The 20,842-nt window shown below is 55.4% G+C and overlaps 2 protein-coding genes across 5 annotated transcripts; one reads left to right on the forward strand and one right to left on the reverse strand.

Annotated features, from left to right (window-relative positions):
• Positions 1-2,946: 2,946 nt before the first annotated feature.
• On the forward strand, positions 2,947-15,980 carry FAM160B2 (family with sequence similarity 160 member B2). 4 transcript variants are annotated; one of them, XM_037813018.1, is made up of 17 exons: positions 2,947-3,072; positions 6,420-6,498; positions 8,350-8,522; positions 9,185-9,289; positions 9,401-9,523; positions 9,750-9,986; positions 10,110-10,306; positions 10,642-10,750; positions 11,000-11,076; positions 11,455-11,644; positions 12,260-12,405; positions 12,525-12,650; positions 12,866-12,956; positions 13,156-13,299; positions 13,652-13,792; positions 14,021-14,121; positions 15,523-15,980. In XM_037813018.1, the coding sequence occupies exons 1-17, from the start codon at positions 3,028-3,030 to the stop codon at positions 15,671-15,673; spliced, it is 2,235 nt and encodes a 744-aa protein (XP_037668946.1). In that variant the 5' UTR covers positions 2,947-3,027; the 3' UTR covers positions 15,674-15,980. The 4 variants fall into 4 exon arrangements, with proteins under 4 accessions (XP_037668946.1, XP_037668947.1, XP_037668948.1 ...); XM_037813019.1 differs by lacking the exon at positions 15,523-15,980 and adding an exon at positions 14,288-14,565; XM_037813020.1 differs by lacking the exon at positions 13,652-13,792.
• A 1,508-nt stretch (positions 15,981-17,488) lies between these two features.
• NUDT18 (nudix hydrolase 18) lies at positions 17,489-20,099 on the reverse strand. Its single transcript, XM_037812897.1, has 3 exons — positions 19,824-20,099; positions 18,716-18,929; positions 17,489-18,488 (listed from the first exon to the last, which is right to left on the reverse strand). The coding sequence occupies exons 1-3, from the start codon at positions 19,983-19,985 to the stop codon at positions 17,893-17,895; spliced, it is 972 nt and encodes a 323-aa protein (XP_037668825.1). The 5' UTR covers positions 19,986-20,099; the 3' UTR covers positions 17,489-17,892.
• Between the last annotated feature and the right edge of the window lie 743 nt (positions 20,100-20,842).

Here is a 20,842-nt window from a genome sequence, read left to right on the forward strand (position 1 = left end):
TCTGACTGGAGGATCAGGAGGACTGAGGGGGTGGGTGAGTGTGGGGGGCCGGCCTTACGGGGCGGAACAGACCACATATGTGGGACAAACGAGGAGAAGTGTGGCTAGAGGAAGCAGGGGAGTTGGAGGGTGCTCAAACTGTGACACCAAGACTGGAGTTGGTACCTGCTGTAAGTCTCCTGTCTCCAGGATGAGTTTCTATCTGCTTTGGCTGAAACAAAAGCAAAGTCGATACGAATCACTGAAGCGTGAACAGTTATGTTAAAATTTAGAAATTCTCTTTCAACAGTTTTAGCCGTTCAACAAGCCCGGTGAGGTTAACAGGACAGGTCGTTTTAATTATTTTTGCAAAGGAGAAAGTTGTGGAATAGCTAAATATCATCTGAAGCCTGAAGTTACATCCAACTAATGAGTGGAGAATGGAAACAAATACTCAAGATTCCTGATTTCCAACTCAGCATTTTTCCAATTTGTACAGTTGCCTCTCAAGGGGAATTGGAAGAGGGCAAATTAGAAGGCACCAAGAGAGAGGAGGGATCTCTGCACACACACCCGGTGTCAGGGTTCACTAATTTTGGAGGGCTTACCCTGTTTCCAGCGTTAGGGGTAGAGCAGTGACAAGGCCAACATACAACCTGCTCACTAGGAGCCCCCAGGCTGTTGGGGAGAACGTCAAGGTCAATGGACACCCTGGGATACCGAAGGCAATGTTTGATCAGAGTTAATTGGGGAATGTTTGCCATCAGGAGCAGATTTGGTGCTAAATTTTAAAGGTTTTAAAATTGTTGAGAATTTAGTGACAAAGTGGAGCTCTCTGCCCATACAACAAAACCTTACCGAGTCTCCCAGTACCTCCTCCCCACAACACACACGCACACACACACACAAACACATACAACCTTGGAGAGTATTTAGCTCAGTGATTTTTTAGTAGACATATATATCTATCTATCTATATATATATATGTAAATCGACCACTGAGAACAAAGCAGCTGTTTGATAAAAATTTTAATTTGGGGTTATATATGATAGTTCTGTGCTTATATCGGGCACAGGATCTAATTTATAATTGTATTTGCTTGCACAGTATTGAGAAAATCCTGATTCACACAGATAAGTAGTTTAAAAACCTGTGTGCGAATTCTTTCACATTCATCCTGTTGGGAGGCAGTTCCCTGTCCTTGAAGCCAGGCTTAGTGGCTTGCTCATTTAAAACAGCTCACCCTGCAATAGCGACATACTCTTCATTTAAGCTAACAGGAATAGAGGTTTTATTCAAAAGTCCCCAAAATGAGCTAACAGGACAGAGAATTTAATAATACATCAGCGATCTTTAACACTTCTAGCACACAGCACAAATAAGTGTGCACACGGACTTTTAAAGAGCTTTTAAAATAAAATTGTAAAAACTTAAGTCAAATAAAAGGTTATGGACTCCTGATGCACTTCCACTATATCCTAGAGTTCCTTGAAACATGCTGGGGAATCCATCCAGCCTGCTTCCTTTATCTGTGAGAAAGTAGACCCAGAGATGTCCAGTGGCTTTCCTGAATTAATGTAGCTGGACTGGAATTCTGTTCTCCTGACTCTCCAGATAGGATTCTTCCCGCTACAAAAACAGGATTATTTCTTCCCTTTATTCTTATATATTTTTGGCTTAAAAGCTTCCTCTCATTTCCCATGGGCCTCCTCACCCCGGGGCCTTTTGCAGCTGAATTGTTTGAAAACATCTATTTTTCCCAAGCAGCTGGCAGAGAACTGGGATCCAAACCCTAGTTCAGCCTGGGCTCTGCTGAACCCTGGCCTCCCAGCTCGGCTCCACTCCACAGCACACAACCAACTCCAGCCAAGTCACTGTCTCCTGGGCCTCAGCCCCACTGAGACTTGCAGCTCGAGGACCCACAGTTCTGTGACAGGGCTACTCCCCCTTCCCTAGTGGGACTCTTAGAGACTTACCCTCGGGTGTGCATGTGGTCAGTGATTAGCAGAAGTACATTTTATGCGGGCACCAGCCCTGTGCTCAGATTCTCTTTCCGTTCCTGGGATGGTGGAGAGGGTAGTGGTGGAATTAAATTTAAACTGGAAGAGTGGCCGCTAGAAGACTTGGTCAAGGTCGTTGCTTTAGTTTGGACAGTCCAGTAAACTCCTGCTCTTGTTGAGAGTCCTGCCTGCATAATTCTTGAGCACAGTTTTCCACGATGTGTCCCCACACAGAAGACCCACCTTCTTTCCTTTTCTTTCCTTGGTGTGGCTGGAAGGGCCAAGGGGGGTGAGCTGTGATTTTCTCTGCTGTCCAGTAGAAACATAATGTGAGCCACAGGGGAAGTTTAAAATGTTCTAGCAGCCCCTTAGAAAGGGCAAAAAGCAACAAGTGAAATCAATTTCAACAAGATATGTTTCTAACCCAAGAAATGTAACATATTATCATTTCAACACGTAATCAAATATGAAACATTATTGGTGAGATTTTTTTCTTGTTGTTGTCCTAAATCTTCAAAACCTGGCGTGTATTTTACACTTACTGCTGTGGCAACTCCGAGTAGCACATTTCAAGTGCTCAGTGGCCTTAGGTGGCCAGAACCCACAAACCCACAATTCACAGAGGAATTAGACTCTCATAAACAAACAAACAAAGAAAAAAAAACACAACAATCTCCTCCCCGGTCCCACTCGCCCTTCTCAAGGATCGTTCACTCGCCGCCACCGGGCTCCCAAAGGTGCCCGTGTCCCGCCCGGCGGGACTGGACCCTCCTTCCCCAGGGACGCCCTCTCGGTCTTCCCGGCGCCTCTGGCTCCAGGGTCCCCCGTCCCTCCCCGCGGGCCCGGCCACGTCGGCGCGCGGCCTCCTCCCCGGGCTACCGGAGCGAGGCGCGGAGCGAGGCGGACGCCCCCAGCCCGGCTGGGGCGGGGCGGCCCGGGCCCCGCCTCCCTGTCGCCGCGCCGCGGGCCGCGTCCTCCACCCCGGAGTCCCTCCACCCGGGAGTCCCGCCGCCGCCGCCGCCCGGGAGCCGGGCCGGGCCGCCATCATGCTGAGCCGGCTCGGGGCGCTGCTGCAGGAGGCCGTGGGGGCGGTGAGGCCGGGGCGGCCGGGGCGCGCCGGGGCCTAGGCCGGAAGGGCGGGCGCGGAGCCGGGGGAGGAGCCGGCGGGCGCAGGGCGCAGGGCGCGCCTCGGAGCAGGGACCCCCAACCCAGGCCGCAGCGCCCCTTCGCCGTCCTCCTCTCGCCCCTGTCGCGCCCCTCCCGCACTTCGCTCCCTGCTTCCAGTTGCGTCTTTCCCAATCGCACCTTATTCCCGGATCCTCTCCAGATCGCTCCCAGTTCCTAATCCTCCCCATACTGCTTCCTGTTTATTCTTCCTGCTCCCCGAGTCTCCCACTTCCAAACTCTTCTCTTCTAGAGACCTCCCATGTCACTCAGTAGCTTCTTTCCAAAATTCTCCCAAGTCCCGTCCCCCAGCCTCTAAGCCTTTCTTCTCCCCCGCCCCTCCCTTCCCGGTTACCTGGGCTTAAAAATTAAACCCCCCTGCCCCCGGTTCTGAGCGCCCAGAAAACTCCAGGGCCTCATCTAGATGGAGTGCGCCTGACCCTGACTTCCTCTCCCCGGCCTCCTCCCCGCTACTTGGGAAGTGCGAGCCCCTGACCGACCCCAGGCGGGGTCAATACACAGTCCGCCAAATAGCGGTGGGTGGGCGCCCATCCCAGGGACAGGGCTCTGCCGCGAACAGACGCAGTTTCCAGTATCATCATCTCACCCTGCACCGGTGCAACTGACTCTGAGTCAGGGAGAATCGAGCCTATGGTGGGGCCTGGGAAGGCCATGTGGAGACGAATATATGAGTGTGTGTGTGCATATATATCAATTTATACATTGATTTTTCACATTCCATCAGAGTTTGTGTTTTTGCCATTTCCTGTTGTGGCTGAAGGCTGATGGGAGAGGGCCTACAGTTGGCTTCATTTTCAGCACAATGAAAGTGCCACTGTAGAAAGCTGCTTGTAAAAATCAAAGCCCATTAGTTTGGGGTGGGGGTGGGGTGGGGATGGGGAATGCCCTCTATTTAAGGTAACCCTGCCAAGAAGCTGTCTGCAAAGTTAACAATTCTTTTATCTCACAGTATAAATAACCCTTCCCCTAACTGATTAGTGTATCAAATGTTCTCAGGAGAAACAACCTAGGGTTCCACCTCCTCTTCCCTGGTTTCCCCTTCCCCTTTCCAAACTCAGAGTTCATCATGAATGAGAACGGACAGCCTGAGAAGTGGGCAACTCCCCCTCCTTCACCTCTCCTCCGCCTTCGCCCAGCCCTTCCCTTCCCGTGTGTCCAGGGCCTTGGGGCTGCCCACCCAGGAGAGCTTCCAAAATGATCTTCCCTTCCTCTCCTCCCTTGTCCCCAGTCAGAACAGCTCCCCTGGATGTCATCTTAGGAAGTGATCTGCTAAACTAACTTGTGTCTCTCAGGGAAGGTTTCGCCATGGGAGGGCTAGACAGGAAAGATCCCAAGGAGTGAGTATCCAGTGCAGGAATTTCAGGCATCCTGGCTGGGTCAAGGGAGATATTTTTAGGCAGGTGATAGGGGGCCCCTCAGAATACAGCACTAGACGATATCTTAGAAGTGTGGCAGCATGACCGTCGGGAGAGACAGGAACCCCTCTTTTCCTCTCTGCCTCCCACATTTCAGGTCTAGGTCTTACCCTGGGGCTAGGTCCTGGTTAAGGGACCACCCCAGCAAGTGGCTTGACTTCATTACGGAGGAAGAGTTGCTCCCTTCTGCCCTCTTCTGACCAGAGTAACACTGATTTTGGCTCTTAAAAATACACTTAAATAAAAAAAAAGATTGGTACAGTTTCTTTGGTTGGAGTTATAATATTATAATAGCAAGTAACAGATTCAGGTAGAGATGGTCCTCCTTCCTTTCTTTTCTCTAACAGCCTGTGTTGGCTAAACTGGGTTCAGCTGTTTCTCCTATTTTTACTGGACTATTCTCTGGGGGTTAAGCCCAGCTCAAGACTTTAGGAGACTAAATGATTTTTTGAGGCTAGAGGAGACCCCAGGACAGAAACTGTGAGATAACTATAATTATAGTGCTGGCCAAGGGTCAGAGGACTTTCTAAGAGACAAAGAAATGTGGAAAGAGTGTCTGGAGGAGTTTGTTGAGGTATTTGGTAAATATGAGTGAGGACTTACTCTGTGCAGGACCCTTCGGGGGCAGGCAGAGATAGAAAACACAGAGCCTGTGTCCTCATGGAGTAGGGGAGACACTGCTCAACCACATAATCGGAGAATCCCCTGGAATGGGAGGGAACGTGATAAGATGCCCTAGGAAGAGAATCTTTGGAATGACTGTGGGAGGTGCCACTTCAGAAGGAGTCAGGGCCCCAAAAACCTAGCTTGAAAAGAGCCCAGCTTGCCAAGAGGGGAGTGTTTCAAGGTCTGACTCTGTGCCATTGCTCTCTTCCCTGCTAGAACGGCCTTCTCCGAGCTCTCCCTGTCCTTTGGCTCCTACAGACAGAAAGCTGTCAGAGGCTGGTCCCAGCAAATGGCTCAGAAGATGTGATTAACCTGCTCCCCACGGGCTGCAAACACAACCCAGGTTTCTCCGCCTGGTGTTCAAGGCTCCGGACCCTCAACAATCCACCCTTTCCCCAGATACACTTTGCCTCAGACCATCTGCGGGAATTATCTTCTCTTCACTTCTCATTGTTGAAATCTGACCCAGTTTCTTCGAGTTCAGGCATCACCTCCTCAGTCAGGCTGCTCCAGCTTGTTAGAAGTGACCCCTCTTTTCCAAGAGGTCACTTTCTACCTCACCTGTGGTATCACAGTGCACTCTTGGAGTTTAGTTATTCTGTAAGATTTCATGTTCCTCCTTCTTGCTGCTAAGTTTCTTGATGAAGAAGACTAGGTCTTAGTCATCCTTGTATTTATTTTCATAGACCCTCAGATTTTCATAGACTCTCAGACCGAGAGGGACCTGAAAGCTTTGTCTTTGTCATATTTTCTCTCTGATTTTAATTTTGTTTTTGTCTTTTGGGGACTCCCCTGTATTCCTCCATGTACTTCTGTGGTAGCATAACCCTGTTGAATTGAAAGGATCTGTTGCTGTGTCTGTTTCCCCACCATAGTTCTTTACTCCTCCAGATCAGGGACTGTTGAACCAAGATGCTTAGCAAGACTACAGCATTTCTAGGAGGAAGGGGTATCTGGGGAGAGGTGCCAGGAGATTGTTGGCCAGATATGGAGATAACACGCATGTGACCTGGAGAAAACGTGCTGTCTTCCCCTTGAGGACCGTGGAACAGCGTGCTGCCTCCCCAGCCCCGAGCTTGAAGCCCAGCAGACTTACAGATGGACAGTCTGTTCCTGGTTGGTGAGTCCCAGAGGCCGCATGGCCACGGCTTCTGTCTCTGCTCTCTCTGCAGCGGGAGCCCACCATCGACCTGCTGGAGGCCTTTGTGGAGCACTGGAAGGGCATCACCCACTACTACCTGGAGAGCACAGGTGGGGCCTGGTCCTCCCCAGCCTGGAGCCCCCTGGCGGGAGTGGGGAGGAAGGTGTGAGCAGGGTTTCTCCACCCAGCTCAGAGATGCAGGTGTCCCGGGGAAGGTGACATCCACTGCCCAGGAGTTCAGAGCTGGGGCGGAGCTAATGGAGACAGGGAAAGAGACCATCGGCACCCGGAAGCCCCGTGTTTAGTTGCTGGCCTTGCTCTGCACGGCAGCTGAAGAGGTTGAGCTCCTTTCACCCCCAGCTTCCAGCTCGGTAGAGGGTCCAGGCTTCAGTCCCCAAGGGCTTGTGCCCAAGGTTTACTGATGAAAAGAAGAGCAACAAACACCCCTTTTCCTTGAGCCAATGTAGAGGGCATTTCCATGGTAGAGACTGAGGTAGCAGAAGAATAAAAACCAAGGCATTTAACATGCCTGGGTCTTTCTACCCAAGTTGACACCCCCAAGGGTCAAAGCCTTGGGGCATCTGGGCCCCAGGGACCACTCATGATTGCTTTGTGGTCAACATGCTGGTATGGGGAAATTCATATAGATTGTTGCCAAGTAACCTGATCCTGCATTCCTAGCTTCCCTACCTCCTAAGTTCAGATAGGTTTGGGTCCAGCCTACACCTTTCCTAAAGGCTTTATTTCCACCCTGAGCCAGCCCCCAAAATTTAAAAAGTGGACACTCCAAGAGGCCCTCTGAGAGTTCCTGCAGACCAGAGGTTCTCAACCTTGCCACTGTTGACATTTGGAGTCAGATATTTCTTTGTCGTGGGGAACTGTCTTGTGGTTTGTAGGATGTTTAGCAGTGTCCCCGGCCTCTATTCACTAGATGCCAATAATAACACCCTCCTCCCCAGATGTGACAACCCTAAATGTCTCCAGACATTGCCAAATCTGCCCCCACCTTGGGTGGGGTTGAGCAAAATGCCTCCTCACTGAGAACCACTGCTTTAGACTGAAGAACCCTCTCTTGACAGAGAGCCCCGATCCACCAGAATAGGAAGAAATTTAGAACCGACTCAGATGCCTCCTGGGGCTTTGCCTGGATCCAGTCCTTTATCTTCCAGAATGATCCCTGCAAGCAGAAGTGGCTGAGGCAGGCTGCCTTGCTCAAAATCCTATGCCTTAAAGAAAAGCTAGGGGGTGCTCAAAGACCAATTCCAAAAAGCCAAAGCAAAAATCAAACCACCTCCATGACAGTATCTCCTGAGACTCTTGGTTTGGGATGACAAAGAAGGCCCCATAATTAGGGCATTGGCATGGGTGGAGCAGGTGCACAAATTTTATTTTTCTGCCTTGTAAAAAACAAGTGTATTGCCTTCCTTGGGTATAAAAGAGACATAAATGGGTCCCAGGAGATTATCTCTCAGGAAGCTGCTAGAATACAGCTTCAAATTTATATGATAGAGATTCCTGAGCCCCTGGCTTCTCACTCAGGCCCAAAGCTGACAGGCTGCCTAGCAACAGCTGTTGGAGCAGGGGTGACCCACATATCCTTCTGCAGGGGCACAAGGCATCCCTGCCCCAAAGTGGAGAGGAAAATGGTGCTGCCTTATCCCCCTGGTAAAGTGTCAGAGGCAGGCACACATTCTCGGCCTAAGGGCTGTATCCTGGACCATGTCCAAAAGCTCTTTTTAAATACAGCAGCAGCCACTTTCTCCGGCCTTTGAAGCAAACTTGGTTTCCCCTAAGTTTGGACCTGACTCTTGGTCGCCCTCCACCCCTTGAGCCCCCAAGGCTTGACTCCGTCTCCCAGACACAACTTCTCCCCAATGGGCTCTGGTAGGGGACAGTGATGCTCCTAAGCAGGAGTGCCCCACCTCAGCCCACTCAGCCTCCTTCCCTGGATTTTGGTTTAGATGAAAACACCCCGGCCAAGAAAACGGACATTCCCTGGCGGCTGAAGCAGATGCTGGACATCCTGGTGTACGAGGAGAAGCAGCAGGCGGCCCCCGACGCAGCTGGGCCCTGCCTGGAGTACCTGCTGCAGCACAAGATTCTTGAGACACTGTGCACGCTGGGCAAGGCCGAGGTGGGCAGGGCCCGCAGCCCAGGCCCAAGTGCCTCTGGGACCTCTAGCCAGAGACGGAGCCCCGGAGGCACCTGGCCACTGCTGGCAGGGGCCTGGAACAAAAGCCCTGGATCCCAGCCTCTGTCACCTATGGTCCTCCCAGTCCCGACCCTGAGCGGGGCTGTCTCACAGGGGACACCCCACCACCTTCCAGAGGCTTCTGGCCCTTGTTTATTTTCTTCGGTGTATCTCACTGTCATCAGGGTCGAGGAAACGTCCCCTTCCGCTCAGTTAGCATCCCTTCAACAAAGATGCACTGACACCAGTGTGTGCCAGCCCGTGTTCCAGATGCTGGGGACACAGCAGTGATTAAGCAGACGAAAATTCCTCCTCCCAGGGAGCTTATGTCCTAGTGGGAGAGAAGCAGAATAATCGAATGACCCCACATGTAGTATGTTCAATAACGACCAAAGCCTTGGAGGAAAACTAAGTGGGAAAGAGGGATTGGGAGCCCTGGGGAGGTCAGATACTGTAGAAGGGAAGAAGGCATTGGGAATAAGTTGCCCTCTGAGCAGCGACCTGAAGGGAGGGCCTGAGCCACAGGACTCCCTGGGGAAGCGTGTTCCAGGCAGCAGAATGGCAAGTTCCCTCTCTGACAAGGCGCTCTGCTCCCCGACCCCCAGTACCCCCCGGGCATGCGGCAGCAGGTGCTCCAGTTCTTCAGCAAAGTCCTGGCCCAGGTGCAACACCCCCTCTTGCATTACCTCAATGTCCACAGGCCTGTGCAGGTGAGGGGCCAAGAAGCCAAGAGGGGCCTGGAGGTGGGGGTCTGGGGCAAATGGGCCCCTCTCCTTCCTGCTAGCCTACTCCCCTCTGTTTCTACCCTGCTTCCCTTCCAGAAACTTCTCCGACTTGGTGGGACAGTTCCCGGCTCCCTCACAGAAAAGGAGGAGGTGCAGTTCACCAGCGTCCTCTGTGCCAAGATCCAGCAGGACCCAGCCCTGCTCACCTACATCCTGGAAGTGAGCATCTCCAGGGGGAACGGGAGTGGGGGGCCCAGGACCCAAGGACAAGTCCCTTTGGCCCTTCTGAGGAAGCAGAAGGAGGGAGCAGGTACCCAGGAGGCACCCAGGTAGCTTCCCCTCCAGCTTGATGCCGAGGCCTTGGAAGCAGCATGTCCTGCATTCTCAAGGTGGGAGGTCACGTGTCATGGGCTCCACCACGGCCTGGCTCATCCAACCTTTGCAGGGTAAAAAGATCATAGGCAGGAAAAAGGCATCCAGAGAACCCACCACCTCTCCTGAAGAGGCAGCCGGCCACAAGGACAAGGACCATTCCCACAGGAAGGCTTCGGTCGGTCCTCCCACATGTGAGGGGGAGCCCTGTGGGGCCAAAGCCTTGAACCCCCAGCTGCCTGCTGAGACCGATGGTGGGAGCGGAGAGAGCAACCTGATCACCACCCTGATCGGGCTGTGCAAGAGCAAGGTGAGAGCTGCAGAGATGGGAGTGGGTGGGGGACAGGGACAGGCCAGAGCCAGGTGGTTTGTTTGGAGGTGATTAAGGGGGGGTTCAGGTGCATGCCCTTGAAGTGGTACCTCCATCCCCCAGAAAAGCCGGGTGGCCCTGAAGGCCCAGGAGAACCTGCTGCTCCTGGTAAGCATGGCTTCCCAGGTGGCTGCCACCTGCCTGGTACAGAGCAGCCCCTGTTGCCTTGCACTCGCCGAGCACCTGTGCCAGCAGTACCAGTCCCTGCCCACCTTCCTCGACCCTGCAGACATCGCCACTTTAGAGGGCATCAGCTGGAGGTAGGTCCTTGGCCAGGGAAGCCTGGCAGACCTCTTCCCTGGCTAGAAGCCCTGCCTCGCTCTCTGGTAGCTGGTTCCTCGGGTACTCCCTAGTGGCACGGGGGCCCCTGCTGGCCACCCTCTTCCCCACATTCTGGCCAATCCCCAAGGGCCTGCTTAGCCTCAAAGGGAGGCAACACTTTTGCTGCCTCTGACCACAAAACACCCCGTAGAACTGACTCCCAGCTACAGAGGTGGAAAGGGAGAGGGGGAAAGGGCCCTGCTTCCTGGACATATTTGAATATCTAGCAGCTTCTCTCTCACTCCCCAGACTTTCCCCCCTCCTCTCCCTGCAGGCTGCCCAGTGCCCCCTCTGATGCGGCTTCCTTCCCTGGCAAGGAGGCCCTGGCTGCCTTCTTAGGCTGGTTTGATTACTGCGACCACCTCATCATGGAGGCACACACGGTGAGGGGGGGCGGGCACAGGTGGGGTCTCTGTATGGCAGGTGCTGTCCCCAGCTCCATGTTACTCACGGCACTGTCTCCATCTCGAGGACCAAGTAGAGTAGACACCTGGGAACGTGGGATCTCAGCAGCCTAGCACAGCCCTGCATTTGCCCATCGTATTAGATGCTGTGTAAGGACAGAGTTATTTTGCAGCAGATAATTATCAATGGATGTAAAACGTGTTTAAGACATGCTCTCTGACGTCCAGGTTGTTGCAGATGCCTTGGCAAAGGCCGTGGCTGAGAAATTATTTGTGGAGATTCTGCAGCCCCAGCTCCTGCAAGTGTAAGTGTAGGTCCAGTTCCCTGGGCGTGGCCATGGCATGGATCAAACTGCCCGTCCTCCCAAGCCCTTTCCTATCCTTGAAGCCAGGGCCTCCTTGGCCAGAGTCACATCTCCAGACTCCATCGGTTAATGCCTGCCGGGCCTGCCCCCATGATGGACATAGAGCTTGGAGCCACCTGGGCTTCACAAAGCCCCCCACCCCCCGCTTGGACTTAAGGACCTCTCTGGGGTTGGGAAGTGAGCAGAAATATTAGCTGAAGATGTAAGGAAGACAGAGAAGAGACCTCTGCCACTTACACACCTTCACCCCCTGCCCCTCCCCTGCCACCCCACCTGCTCCCGGCACCCAGGCCTGGCTACAGTGCTCTCTCCCCGTAGGTCTGAGCAGAGCCTGCTGACCTCCACCGCCCTGCTGACGGCCATGCTGCGCCAGCTCCGCTCCCCAGCTCTGCTGCGGGAGGCTGTGGCTTTCCTCCTGGGCACCGATGGGCAGCCCGAAACCCCCGGGGACAAATCCCGCCCTCTGTGCGCCCTCCTCATTGGGCACTGCGACCACCTTTCTGATGAGGTAAGGTGGAGGGGGGGCCTCATCTCTACTCGCTCCTTTCCTTCCAGAACCTGCCCCCTCGCCCCCTCCCACCCCCGCCATAAGGAGTTTCTGAGAGCTTCTTCCCATTCTCATTAGCTTTCCCAGGGAATTTTATGGGCCCCACCCCCCACCCCACCCCCCCAAAAAAGCTGCACTGGCTGGCTGCCAAACTGCTTTTGTCACAGTAGTTTTTTGTGATAGTATACTTATTATGGCATTTTATATTTTGCAAACTGCTTTTATGTTTATTTGACTTGCTTGACACTTAGCCACTCTTGTGAGGTAGGTGAGGCGATGTTCCCATTTTACATATGTGGAAACTGAGACACTGAGACACAAGTGGCTTGCTAATATCACATATCACATTAAGAACAGAACCAGGACCACCCAGACTTCCTGGTTCCTAGGTCAGTACCCACCCACTCCCCTAAAACTTGCTGCCTAAGCTCTGGCCAGGTGGGGTGACTCCTCCCTAGAGGACTTTTCTTGTCTGGGTGAGGACTTGCAAGGCACCCCTAGCAGCTGGGGTGGCGTCGGGCCCGTCCGTTGCCCTGGTGGGGAAGGGGCCATTCTCTGACCCCCGGCTGGCTGCAGATCAGCATCGCCACACTGCGGCTGTTTGAGGAGCTGCTCCAGAAGCCGCACGAGCAGATTGTCCACAGCCTGGTCCTGTGCCACCTCGAGGGCCGCCTTTATGTGACCCGGGGCGCGCCTGAGCCCGAGAGCTATGAGGACACCCTGTAAGTGAACGCAGGCCCCTCTGGGAGGCCCCGGGGCTGCCAGGAGCCCACCCCAGCCCTCGGCAGGCTCACGTGCCTTCAGTCCTTCACTGGTGCCGCGCTTGTCTGCCCCACCCCAGAGATCTGGAGGAAGACCCCTACTTCCCCGATGGCTTCGATTCGGGATTTCAGCCCTCCTCGAAGCCTCCCCCGGTTCCCACCACCAGCTCCGACGGCAGAACGGCAGTGACGGAGATTGTCAACAGGTGGGGTGTGGGTTTCCTAATCTGAGTCCCTTGAGTTTTGTTCTGACATTGGCCACAGCCTGGATGGGGTCCAGCCTGGGAGAGAGCATGCCTTCAGGAGCCACACGGCAGGGCATGTCCCCTCCGGGCTGGACCCCACCTACCCTGGCAGCTCGAGAAGTGGGGAGCAAGATGAGCCCGGGGAAGCACTCCACACCTAGGGTTCTGTCTCTCAGTTTCCTCTGCCTGGTTCCTGAAGAAGCCAAGACATCAGCTTTCCTGGAGGAGACGGGATATGACACCTACGTCCATGACGCTTACGGCCTGGTGAGGGTCTCGTCCTTTGGAACTGTTGCTTTGATAAACTCCATGTGCTCCCTCTTTGGTTGCCATTTCCTGCCCGAGAGGCTCCCAGGCCTGGCCAGGAGCCCCCAGCCCAGCCTTCCTCATGTTCTCTGTCTCCTTGTCTCCTGGCTCCTCCTGACTCCAGCCTGTGTCCCTCAACTCTCCCTCTCTCCCGTTTCAGTTCCAAGAGTGCAGCTCCCGAGTCGCCCCCTGGGGCTGGCCCCCAGGCCCCACGCCCCTGGATCCCCACGAGCCCGAACGGCCCTTCTTTGAGGGTCGCTTCCTGCAAATGCTCTTTGAACGCATGTCCCGGATTCTGGATCAGGTAGCCAACAGGACTGGACCCCAACCACAGGGAAGGGCCCACAGCAGAATGCCAGACCAGTGTCCTGGAGAGCAGGGGCTGATGGTGGGGGTCAACTCCTCTGGGGTTCTCAGGCTCCTGAAGAGCCCCTCCACCACCACAACTCTCCCCAGGCAGGAAGCCCCATCTTGCTTCTGCTCCACTCGTCCTAACATGTCTGGCTCTCGGCCCCAGGGAATCCATGACACACACACACCACGGGAGATTCCCACCCCCGCACACGTTCACACTGGCCAGGCGCCTTGCTGGGGGAGTGCAAAAATGCTCACCACCCCCTGCCAACCTTCGGCTTTGTCCACCGTTTTCCCTCCAGCCATACAGCCTGAACCTGCAAGTGACCTCAGTCCTATCCCGGCTCGCCCTCTTCCCCCACCCCCATATCCACGAGTACCTCCTGGATCCCTACATCAACCTGGCCCCTGGCTGTAGGAGCCTGTTCTCTGTGCTTGTCAGGGTAAGGATGCCTGGGCTCGGTGGTGGAGGTTAGAAGAAAGGAGACGAGTCCAAAAGGCAGAAGGCAGCTAGTTGGGGGACTGGAGGAGTGAGCACCAGTGCCCACATCACCCCCCATGGCACAACAAAGCTGGGGACCTTGCTAGAGTGTCACTGGCACCTGGCACCCTGCAAAAGGCCTCAGTGGCCCCAGCTCCCCCGTCTCAGTCTTTTCTGGTTCCCACTCTAGGTTATTGGGGACTTGATGCAGAGAATTCAGAGGGTACCCCAGTTCCCAGGCAAACTGCTCCTCGTACGAAAGCAGCTGATGGGTCAGCTCCCTGGGGAACAGTAAGTAGCCAACGGAAGTGGGTGTACAAGGAAATGCCTGGGGTGGCGGGGGGTGGGGGTGCCAGGCCTGGAGAGCAGATGAGGGCCTCTGGCTGGATTGCCATTGGGATGTCAATTTGGGCACAGTCTCACCTCCCAGCCATGACCCCATGCTGTCTACCCTCAGGCTGGACCATCAGACCCTCCTCCAGGGCGTGATAGTGCTTGAGGAATTCTGCAAGGAACTGGCTGCCATTGCTTTTGTCAAGTTTCCCCCACGTGGTCCTCACCTGAGCCTCTCCCCGCCCCCGGAAGGGCATGTCTGAGCCAGGAGGACGGGTGGGGAGACTCCTGTCTGCACCTCTTTCCAAGAGCTGTCTCCTGCCTGGCATTTCTGCCACCACTGTCCTCTCCGGGGGGCAGCGGCTTGGCTCTGTCTTGTCTATGTCCCAGGGACCTCTGCCTCTGCAGGGACCTGGGCTTTGGCTCCCAGATGAACTCAAGGCCACCTTGGCTTGTTGACCAGACCAGACTGGGTTTCAGGGAGTGGCCCTCAGAGGTATCAGATGCCACAGGCAGGGAAAGAGATGGCTTCCCAGGAGCACAGCGTCCTCGGGGCCTTCTTGGAGGGGCTGGGTGAGCACCTGGACCCCAGGCTCGCCTGTTTTCTGTGCCTGTCATCCTTCCATACCGACCGTTACTGGCCAGAGCCAAGACCTGTGACTCCTCAATCCCATGGGCAAGAGGGGGAGTATGCAGATGGCTCCAGAGGCTGTTCAGGAACCGAGGCCAGAGAGATGGGGATATAGGGATCCCATCTCTTTTCACATTAGGTTATCATGGAAGCTGCTGAGACTTGGCCTTTTTCCCCTGCCTTCTTGGCCTGACCCATGGAGAAGGGGTGTGAAGGGGAGAGCAAGTGAAGCCCCCTCTTCCTGCTCTGTCCTGGAGACTGTTGCAAAATTCCCAGCCACCTCGTGGCAAATGCCCAAAGACTGCTCCGCACCCAGGCGGGGGCAGCTGCTAATGAGAGCCTTGATGCAACTGCAGCCAGGGCGGGGGGAGACCTGGGGAGATGAAGAGCTGGGTGCCAGGCTCCAGCTCCAGCTGGTTTCTCCCTGGTGCCTTCTGAACCCGTCTCAGCAGGTCCACCACACCTGGGCAGAGGCTCCAAGACCAGGGAGGCCAGGCCTTGTCCTCAGCAGTCTGCTCAGCCCCCAGCATTCCCCACGGAACACTCTTCTGGGGGAGCCAGGGTGCTCAGCGTACAGATGAGGGCACTCTGTCCAGCTGACCACAGGCCCCCCAAGGCCGGGCGGGGAGGGGCCAAGGCCCAGAAGCCACTTCTGTTGTTTTCTCCCTGCCTGCCCTCCATGGCTGGGGCTGCCACCCCACCCACCCCGAATCTGTCTCGACCTGCAGGAACACACAGGCGGCGCCAGGCATTACCTCACAGCAGGACTGCAGCTGCTGGCTTTGCTCCTGGGCAAGGAGGAGCAGGCCAGAGCCCCTTTCGCTTCCTTTTCCTTCCCATGCCGCTTCTAGAAGGCAGGCACAGGTTGCCAAGAGGTGACATGAAAGCAGAGGAAACTCAGTGACCTCTACCTCTCCCGCATTCCTCCAAGCTGGGGAGGACTTAGCTGCTGCTCTGAAGAACAGCGTGCATGCGTGTGCACACATGAGCATCTGTGCACGTCTGTGCTGGTATGGGACCAGGGGAGTGGATCTCAGTGGGTGAACTGGGTCCGGACTCAGGTTCAGAAAATGTTGGAGGGTCTGGGAGTCATAGACCACCCCCCCCTCCTCAGTGCGCTGTGGCATTTGCCTGGTGTCTCCCGAGACAGCACAGCAATAAATGGTGTGGTTGCATGGACAGCGGACCTGTTCTTCTCCAGCCTTTGTGTCTTCTCCAACCCAGGGATCCACTGCTAATTTGGGCACATCTTCCTCCCCAAGGAAGACAAATTAAGATCCTTTTCCAGCATCGGAGTGGAGGGGGGTAGTGTGCGGTGGGGTGGTAAACAGAGACTGGCTCTGGCAGTGCAAATCTGGTGTTCCTCCGCTCTTGCCAGGAATCAGACTCTTTCTTGGCCAAGCAACACCGTTTGTACTCAGCTTACCTACAACGAAGAGCCGGCTAGCGTTAAAGACAGCAGGAGGGAATGAGCCATCTGTTAGCATCTGTGTAATTTTCATTTTCTGTGTTTATGTTGTGTATCATATGACTTTTTTAGTCGTAAGTAGTGGGCCTGACATTTTCAAAACCTTGTCCCTAAATGTAAGGGTGGTGAGGACCCTCTGAGAGGGTCACAGGAGGCCTCAGGGTAGGGCAAAGCTGAAAACTTGGAGAAAGGGCTGTTCACTGGCTCCCTACACCACGTGCATGTTAGAATCACCTGGGTTGCTTTTGGAAATATCAATGCCCAGGCCCCACCTTCCACAGTTAAATCAGTGTCCCTGGGGATGGGGCCCAAGGTGTTCTTAAAAGCTCCCCAGGGATTCAAACATGTACCAAGGGTTGAAAAACAAGGCTAAATTACAGGGGCAAATATTACTACTGCCCTTCGAAGTGCACATGTACCGGTCTCAGTGTAGACTCAGAGAAGTGGAACAGAATAAGAGATTAGAAGATGTTTGACCTCTGAGGAGACAGGATTCTCGCCACAGCTCCAGAGACCAGGAAGACAAGATGGAGGCCTCCAGCCAAGAGATGCAAGGAAGGGGGCTGGGAAAGGGACTTTGAGGTTATCCTGATCCCTCGGGGCTAGAAGGGAAGTCTTTTCAAGGGTTTCCCTGCTTAAAATCAGAAATCTATAATGTTGACAATGACTAGCACACAATGTATTTTCTTTGTTAATTTCCCCTTTGGTTTTCCCTTAAATTTTAGTGAAGCTCTTTTGAAAAACAAACAAAAAATCCTACTATGATTCAGCTGGGCTAAGAGAAGATGAAGAAAGGGTTTTGATCCGGCTTGGGCTGAAGTTGTAAAAAGGGAGAGGCACAAGCGGGGGGCTGGCCAGAGACTGGGAAGGAATCGGGGCCGAGAAGCTCCAGGAGGAAGCAAAGAGGCAGGGACAGCCTTCCCAGTTGTCTCCCACCTGAAGCTTCTGGTGGTTCTGTGTTCACGCTGTGCCGGGTTAGAGTTGCATTTAATAAGGGAGGTGTCCCCGCCCCTCACATCCCCTCCCATCCATGAGAGGAAGTGTGCCCCCCGTGGGCTCACCCAGGCCTTCTCATGGGCCTTCCTGTCCCAGCCCCCTGCCACCCAGCCAGCTGGCCCCATAGCGTCTGCACACTGTCCGGGGAAGGCCTGGGTGGCTTCTTTCTCTTAACTGCAGTCCCACCTTCCTGCTCACTTCCTGCCCAGGGAGACATTCAGACAGCAAAGGGAAGGTGAGCAACACCTGTTTACTCAGCAAGGTACCCGCTTGCTAGGGGGACCTCCCCCGGTTCCCCATCCATGTTCTCAGTGCCTGAAAGCATTCGGATGCAGGCCTTTTCTGAGGTGGGCACAGAAAATGATGAGGCTGTGCCATCGCTGGGCCAGAAAGTTCCCACCTCCCTGATGGAGTAGCTTCAGCGCACTCAGGGCACTCAGGCCGGTGGGCTCTGGACTCCTTGCTTGGTGAAAGGCACCGTCCTGTTCATAGCAAGGGAGAGATGGAAATCCCCGGAATACAGGAGAACCCCAGTGCAACAAGATCTCAGATTTCCAACCTATTGCCTCTGTTGGAGGAGCAGCAAAACTGGAGAACAGGGATGCCCAGCTTCCTGCCCACTCTTGGCACCTTCCTATCTGTTGACTGGGACGACAGATGACTCCTGAAGCCTCTGTAAGAGCTGACTTTGTAGCTCTTCCTCCATCACCTTCCACCAAAAGAAGTTCTCGCCCTGAACCTTCGGGGGCTCAGTTTGGACACCTGGGTTCCGAAAGGCCACTGTCACCAGCACATTTAGGCAAACGCCATCGGTATGGTCTTTGCCTAGATGCTGCACTCCAAGCAGCCCCTTGGTCTCCACTGCCAAATGGTGCAGGGTCAGACACTCCTGCAGCAGCCGCAGGATGGCCATCTTGATGCCACCCCTCTGCTCCACGGGCGTGAAGCCACAGGCAGTGATGGGCAAGTGAGGTACCCCCACCGTACCCATCAGCACCCACACTGCCTGGTCGCTGGTAAAGGTGACCACGAGCCGTTGGCAGACCAGACTGCAGGGAAGCTCTTGGGGCAGAATAAGAGGGTGCCTGGCATGCTGCCCATACTGGGCGGCTAGCTCCACCAGGTGCAAAATGTCATGGGCTCGCAGCGGAGAGGGCAGGGATGTTCGTGGATACCAGCCAGCCTGCAGGGACTCTGCATCTGCCTCCTTAGAAGTCTTGAGAGTTCCGCCTAAGGGGAGATTTGAGGGGACAGGGTAGAAGAAAGGGTCTGTGTTGAGAGAAGTGCCAGTTCTGGTAGGGAGGAGGCCCCAAGGTCTCAGGCTGGAATCTGGCAATGCCAGGCTTGTGCCAGCCAGAGTAGGGCTGGCTGTGGAGGGCTCATCTCACAGGAGGATAAGCAGGGTGGAGTGGGGTGGACGGTGGCTTCCCACGCACACTGCACCAGGTGGGACGTACCTGTGGGGCGAGCAAGGAAGGCAAAGCGGATCCAGGAGGGGCCTCGTTCCTCCACAGACAGCAGTGTCAGAGGCTCACACTGCAGCCCGGCCTCCTCCTTCACCTCCCGCTGCAGCGCCTCTATGATGGTCTCCCCTGGCTCCATCCTTCCCGCGGGCAGGTACCACGACCCACGGCACTCTCTCTTGGCCTCCTGGATCAGGAGCACCTCATCCTGAGGGGGAGAGAGGATCCTCACCACCCACCACAAAGCAGCAGCCCAAGCAGAGGCCTTCCCTCACCAGATCTCAAACACCGTCCCCCAATTCTCCCTTCATGAGGGACACCCTCAAATGGTTGAGCTCTCCAGGGGACTGGGCTTTGTGTGTGGCCGTTTCCTGTCTGCAATCTGCCCCTTTTTGGATCCAGAGACTTCCATTTCAGGAAGGGCTGTTTCCAGGGGCTGGGGATTAGGCCCCAGAGTGAGGGTCATCGTGTCTGTGTATTTGTCACTGTGTATCTGTCGCCTCCCCATGTGGCTTACAAACTGCTCATGACCAGTCCTTACCCTGACCTCTACATTTTGAAACATGCCCCCACCCCCAACCAACCCCACCCAGTCCATGGCTCTAGCTTCTTTAGCTGTTATTACAGGAACTTGAGCAGGAATCAGCACCAAAAAGAACACTGGACAAGGGGTCAGAAGGTCTGAGTGTGGGCGTGGGCTCCGCCATTCCTATCCTGGGAACCCAGGGGAGTTCTTGGACGCACTCAACAGACTTTTAAGAGAGCCCAGTACCCACTGGACACTGCGCTAGCCTCCTGGCAAAGAGAGAAAAACAAGACAGCCCTCCGCTCAAGGGCCTGACACACCAGGAACAAGTTCTACGAAGCTCCTGGGCCTCAGTTTCTTCCTTTGTATGTAGGGATAATCGCAGGGCGGGACCGCACAGGCTCAGAGGCGAGTGTAAGTGAAAGTGCTTTGCAAAACTGGAAAGCGCCCCGCACACGTCAGCGGTGGGTGTTGCTGTAAGCTCTCCTGTCCCCACCTGGGCCGACAGGCGCGCTTCCGAGGCCCGGGCGCTGGGGCTGGCAGGCCCAGACCCCACAGGCCGGCGCGGACGCTCACCTGCTCGTTGAGGAACACCGCAAGCACGATGTAGCAGACGTTCTTCCGCAGCCGCACCGGCGCCGGCGGCTCCTCGGCCGGCACCGAGTCCCAGCCCTGCACGTGCAGCCCCCGGCCCCCCAGGACGGCCGCCAGCGCCCCCGCCAGGCTTTCCGAGGCCATCGAGTCCCCGGAGGGCTGTGCGCCCGCCACCCGCAGAGCGCGCTGAGCCGGGCGGGGTGGGCCGGGGGAGCGCCGAGCCAGGTGGGGTTGCGTCTCCCCCTCCCCCTCCCCCTGAGGCATCGGTCCGCGCGCGCTCGCGAACGCGGAAGAGCCCGGCGAGCCCTCTCCGCTGATAGGCTGCGCGTCACCGCGGCCTGCCCAGATTGGCTGGCCCGCGGCGGGCACAGCCTGGAAGGGGACGGGGCGCCCCCGCGGGGGCCGCGACAAACCCCCACGCGGCCGCCGCTGCTTCTCCAGCAGCTCTCCTCTCCGTTTGCGGCCGTTTCCTGCCGCCGACCTCGCTAAATCCTTTAGTGCGCGCCTGTCTGCCCGGGTTCTGAGGGCGACGTCATCCTGCCTGCAGGGCGGCGAGAGGCCACAGTAGCCACCGACGGTGATGTCACAAGCCCGATGACGTCACGGAGACCCGCGGCTTGGACCCACCTTCCAGATTGCCTTAAAAATACCATGCCTTTGCCCCAGAAGATCACTTTCTAGATTACTTTCTTCACTAAACCGTATTGAATGTAATGTGGCACGGGAGCGTAAGCCCCTACCTTAGAGGAAATTCCAATTTAGTTGGAGAGATGGGCATATACATTAAAAAAAGTCATCCCAGGGGTATAGGCCAAGTGCTAAATGAATGGTGTGGGCAGGAGGTGTGACAGAGCTCAGAGCAGGGAGGAGGCACCGCTGGGACGGGACAAGGTGGGGCAGGGCTGAGGATGGAAGGAGGGGATTTCAGAGATGGGCTCAGAGAAGGCCTCGAATCTACCAGCCAAGCCCTCATCAGTGTCCTCAGCCCCCTGCCCACTGTA

This window comes from Choloepus didactylus, chromosome 20 (genome assembly GCF_015220235.1).
Source record: "Choloepus didactylus isolate mChoDid1 chromosome 20, mChoDid1.pri, whole genome shotgun sequence".
NCBI lineage: Eukaryota > Metazoa > Chordata > Mammalia > Pilosa > Megalonychidae > Choloepus > Choloepus didactylus.

Bases quoted from the DNA above. Each gene is read 5' to 3' on its own strand.
- FAM160B2 (XM_037813018.1), top strand. From the start codon at position 3,028: ATGCTGAGCCGGCTCGGGGCGCTGCTGCAGGAGGCCGTGGGGGCG. The intron at 10,307-10,641 runs GTAGGTCCTTGG...CTCTCCCTGCAG, and splicing joins TTAGAGGGCATCAGCTGGAG to GCTGCCCAGTGCCCCCTCTG. The intron at 11,077-11,454 runs GTAAGTGTAGGT...CTCTCCCCGTAG, and splicing joins CAGCCCCAGCTCCTGCAAGT to GTCTGAGCAGAGCCTGCTGA.
- NUDT18 (XM_037812897.1), bottom strand. From the start codon at position 19,985: ATGGCCTCGGAAAGCCTGGCGGGGGCGCTGGCGGCCGTCCTGGGGGGC. The intron at 18,930-19,823 runs GTGAGCGTCCGC...TCTCCCCCTCAG, and splicing joins CGGTGTTCCTCAACGAGCAG to GATGAGGTGCTCCTGATCCA. The intron at 18,489-18,715 runs GTACGTCCCACC...ATCTCCCCTTAG, and splicing joins CTTCCTTGCTCGCCCCACAG to GCGGAACTCTCAAGACTTCT.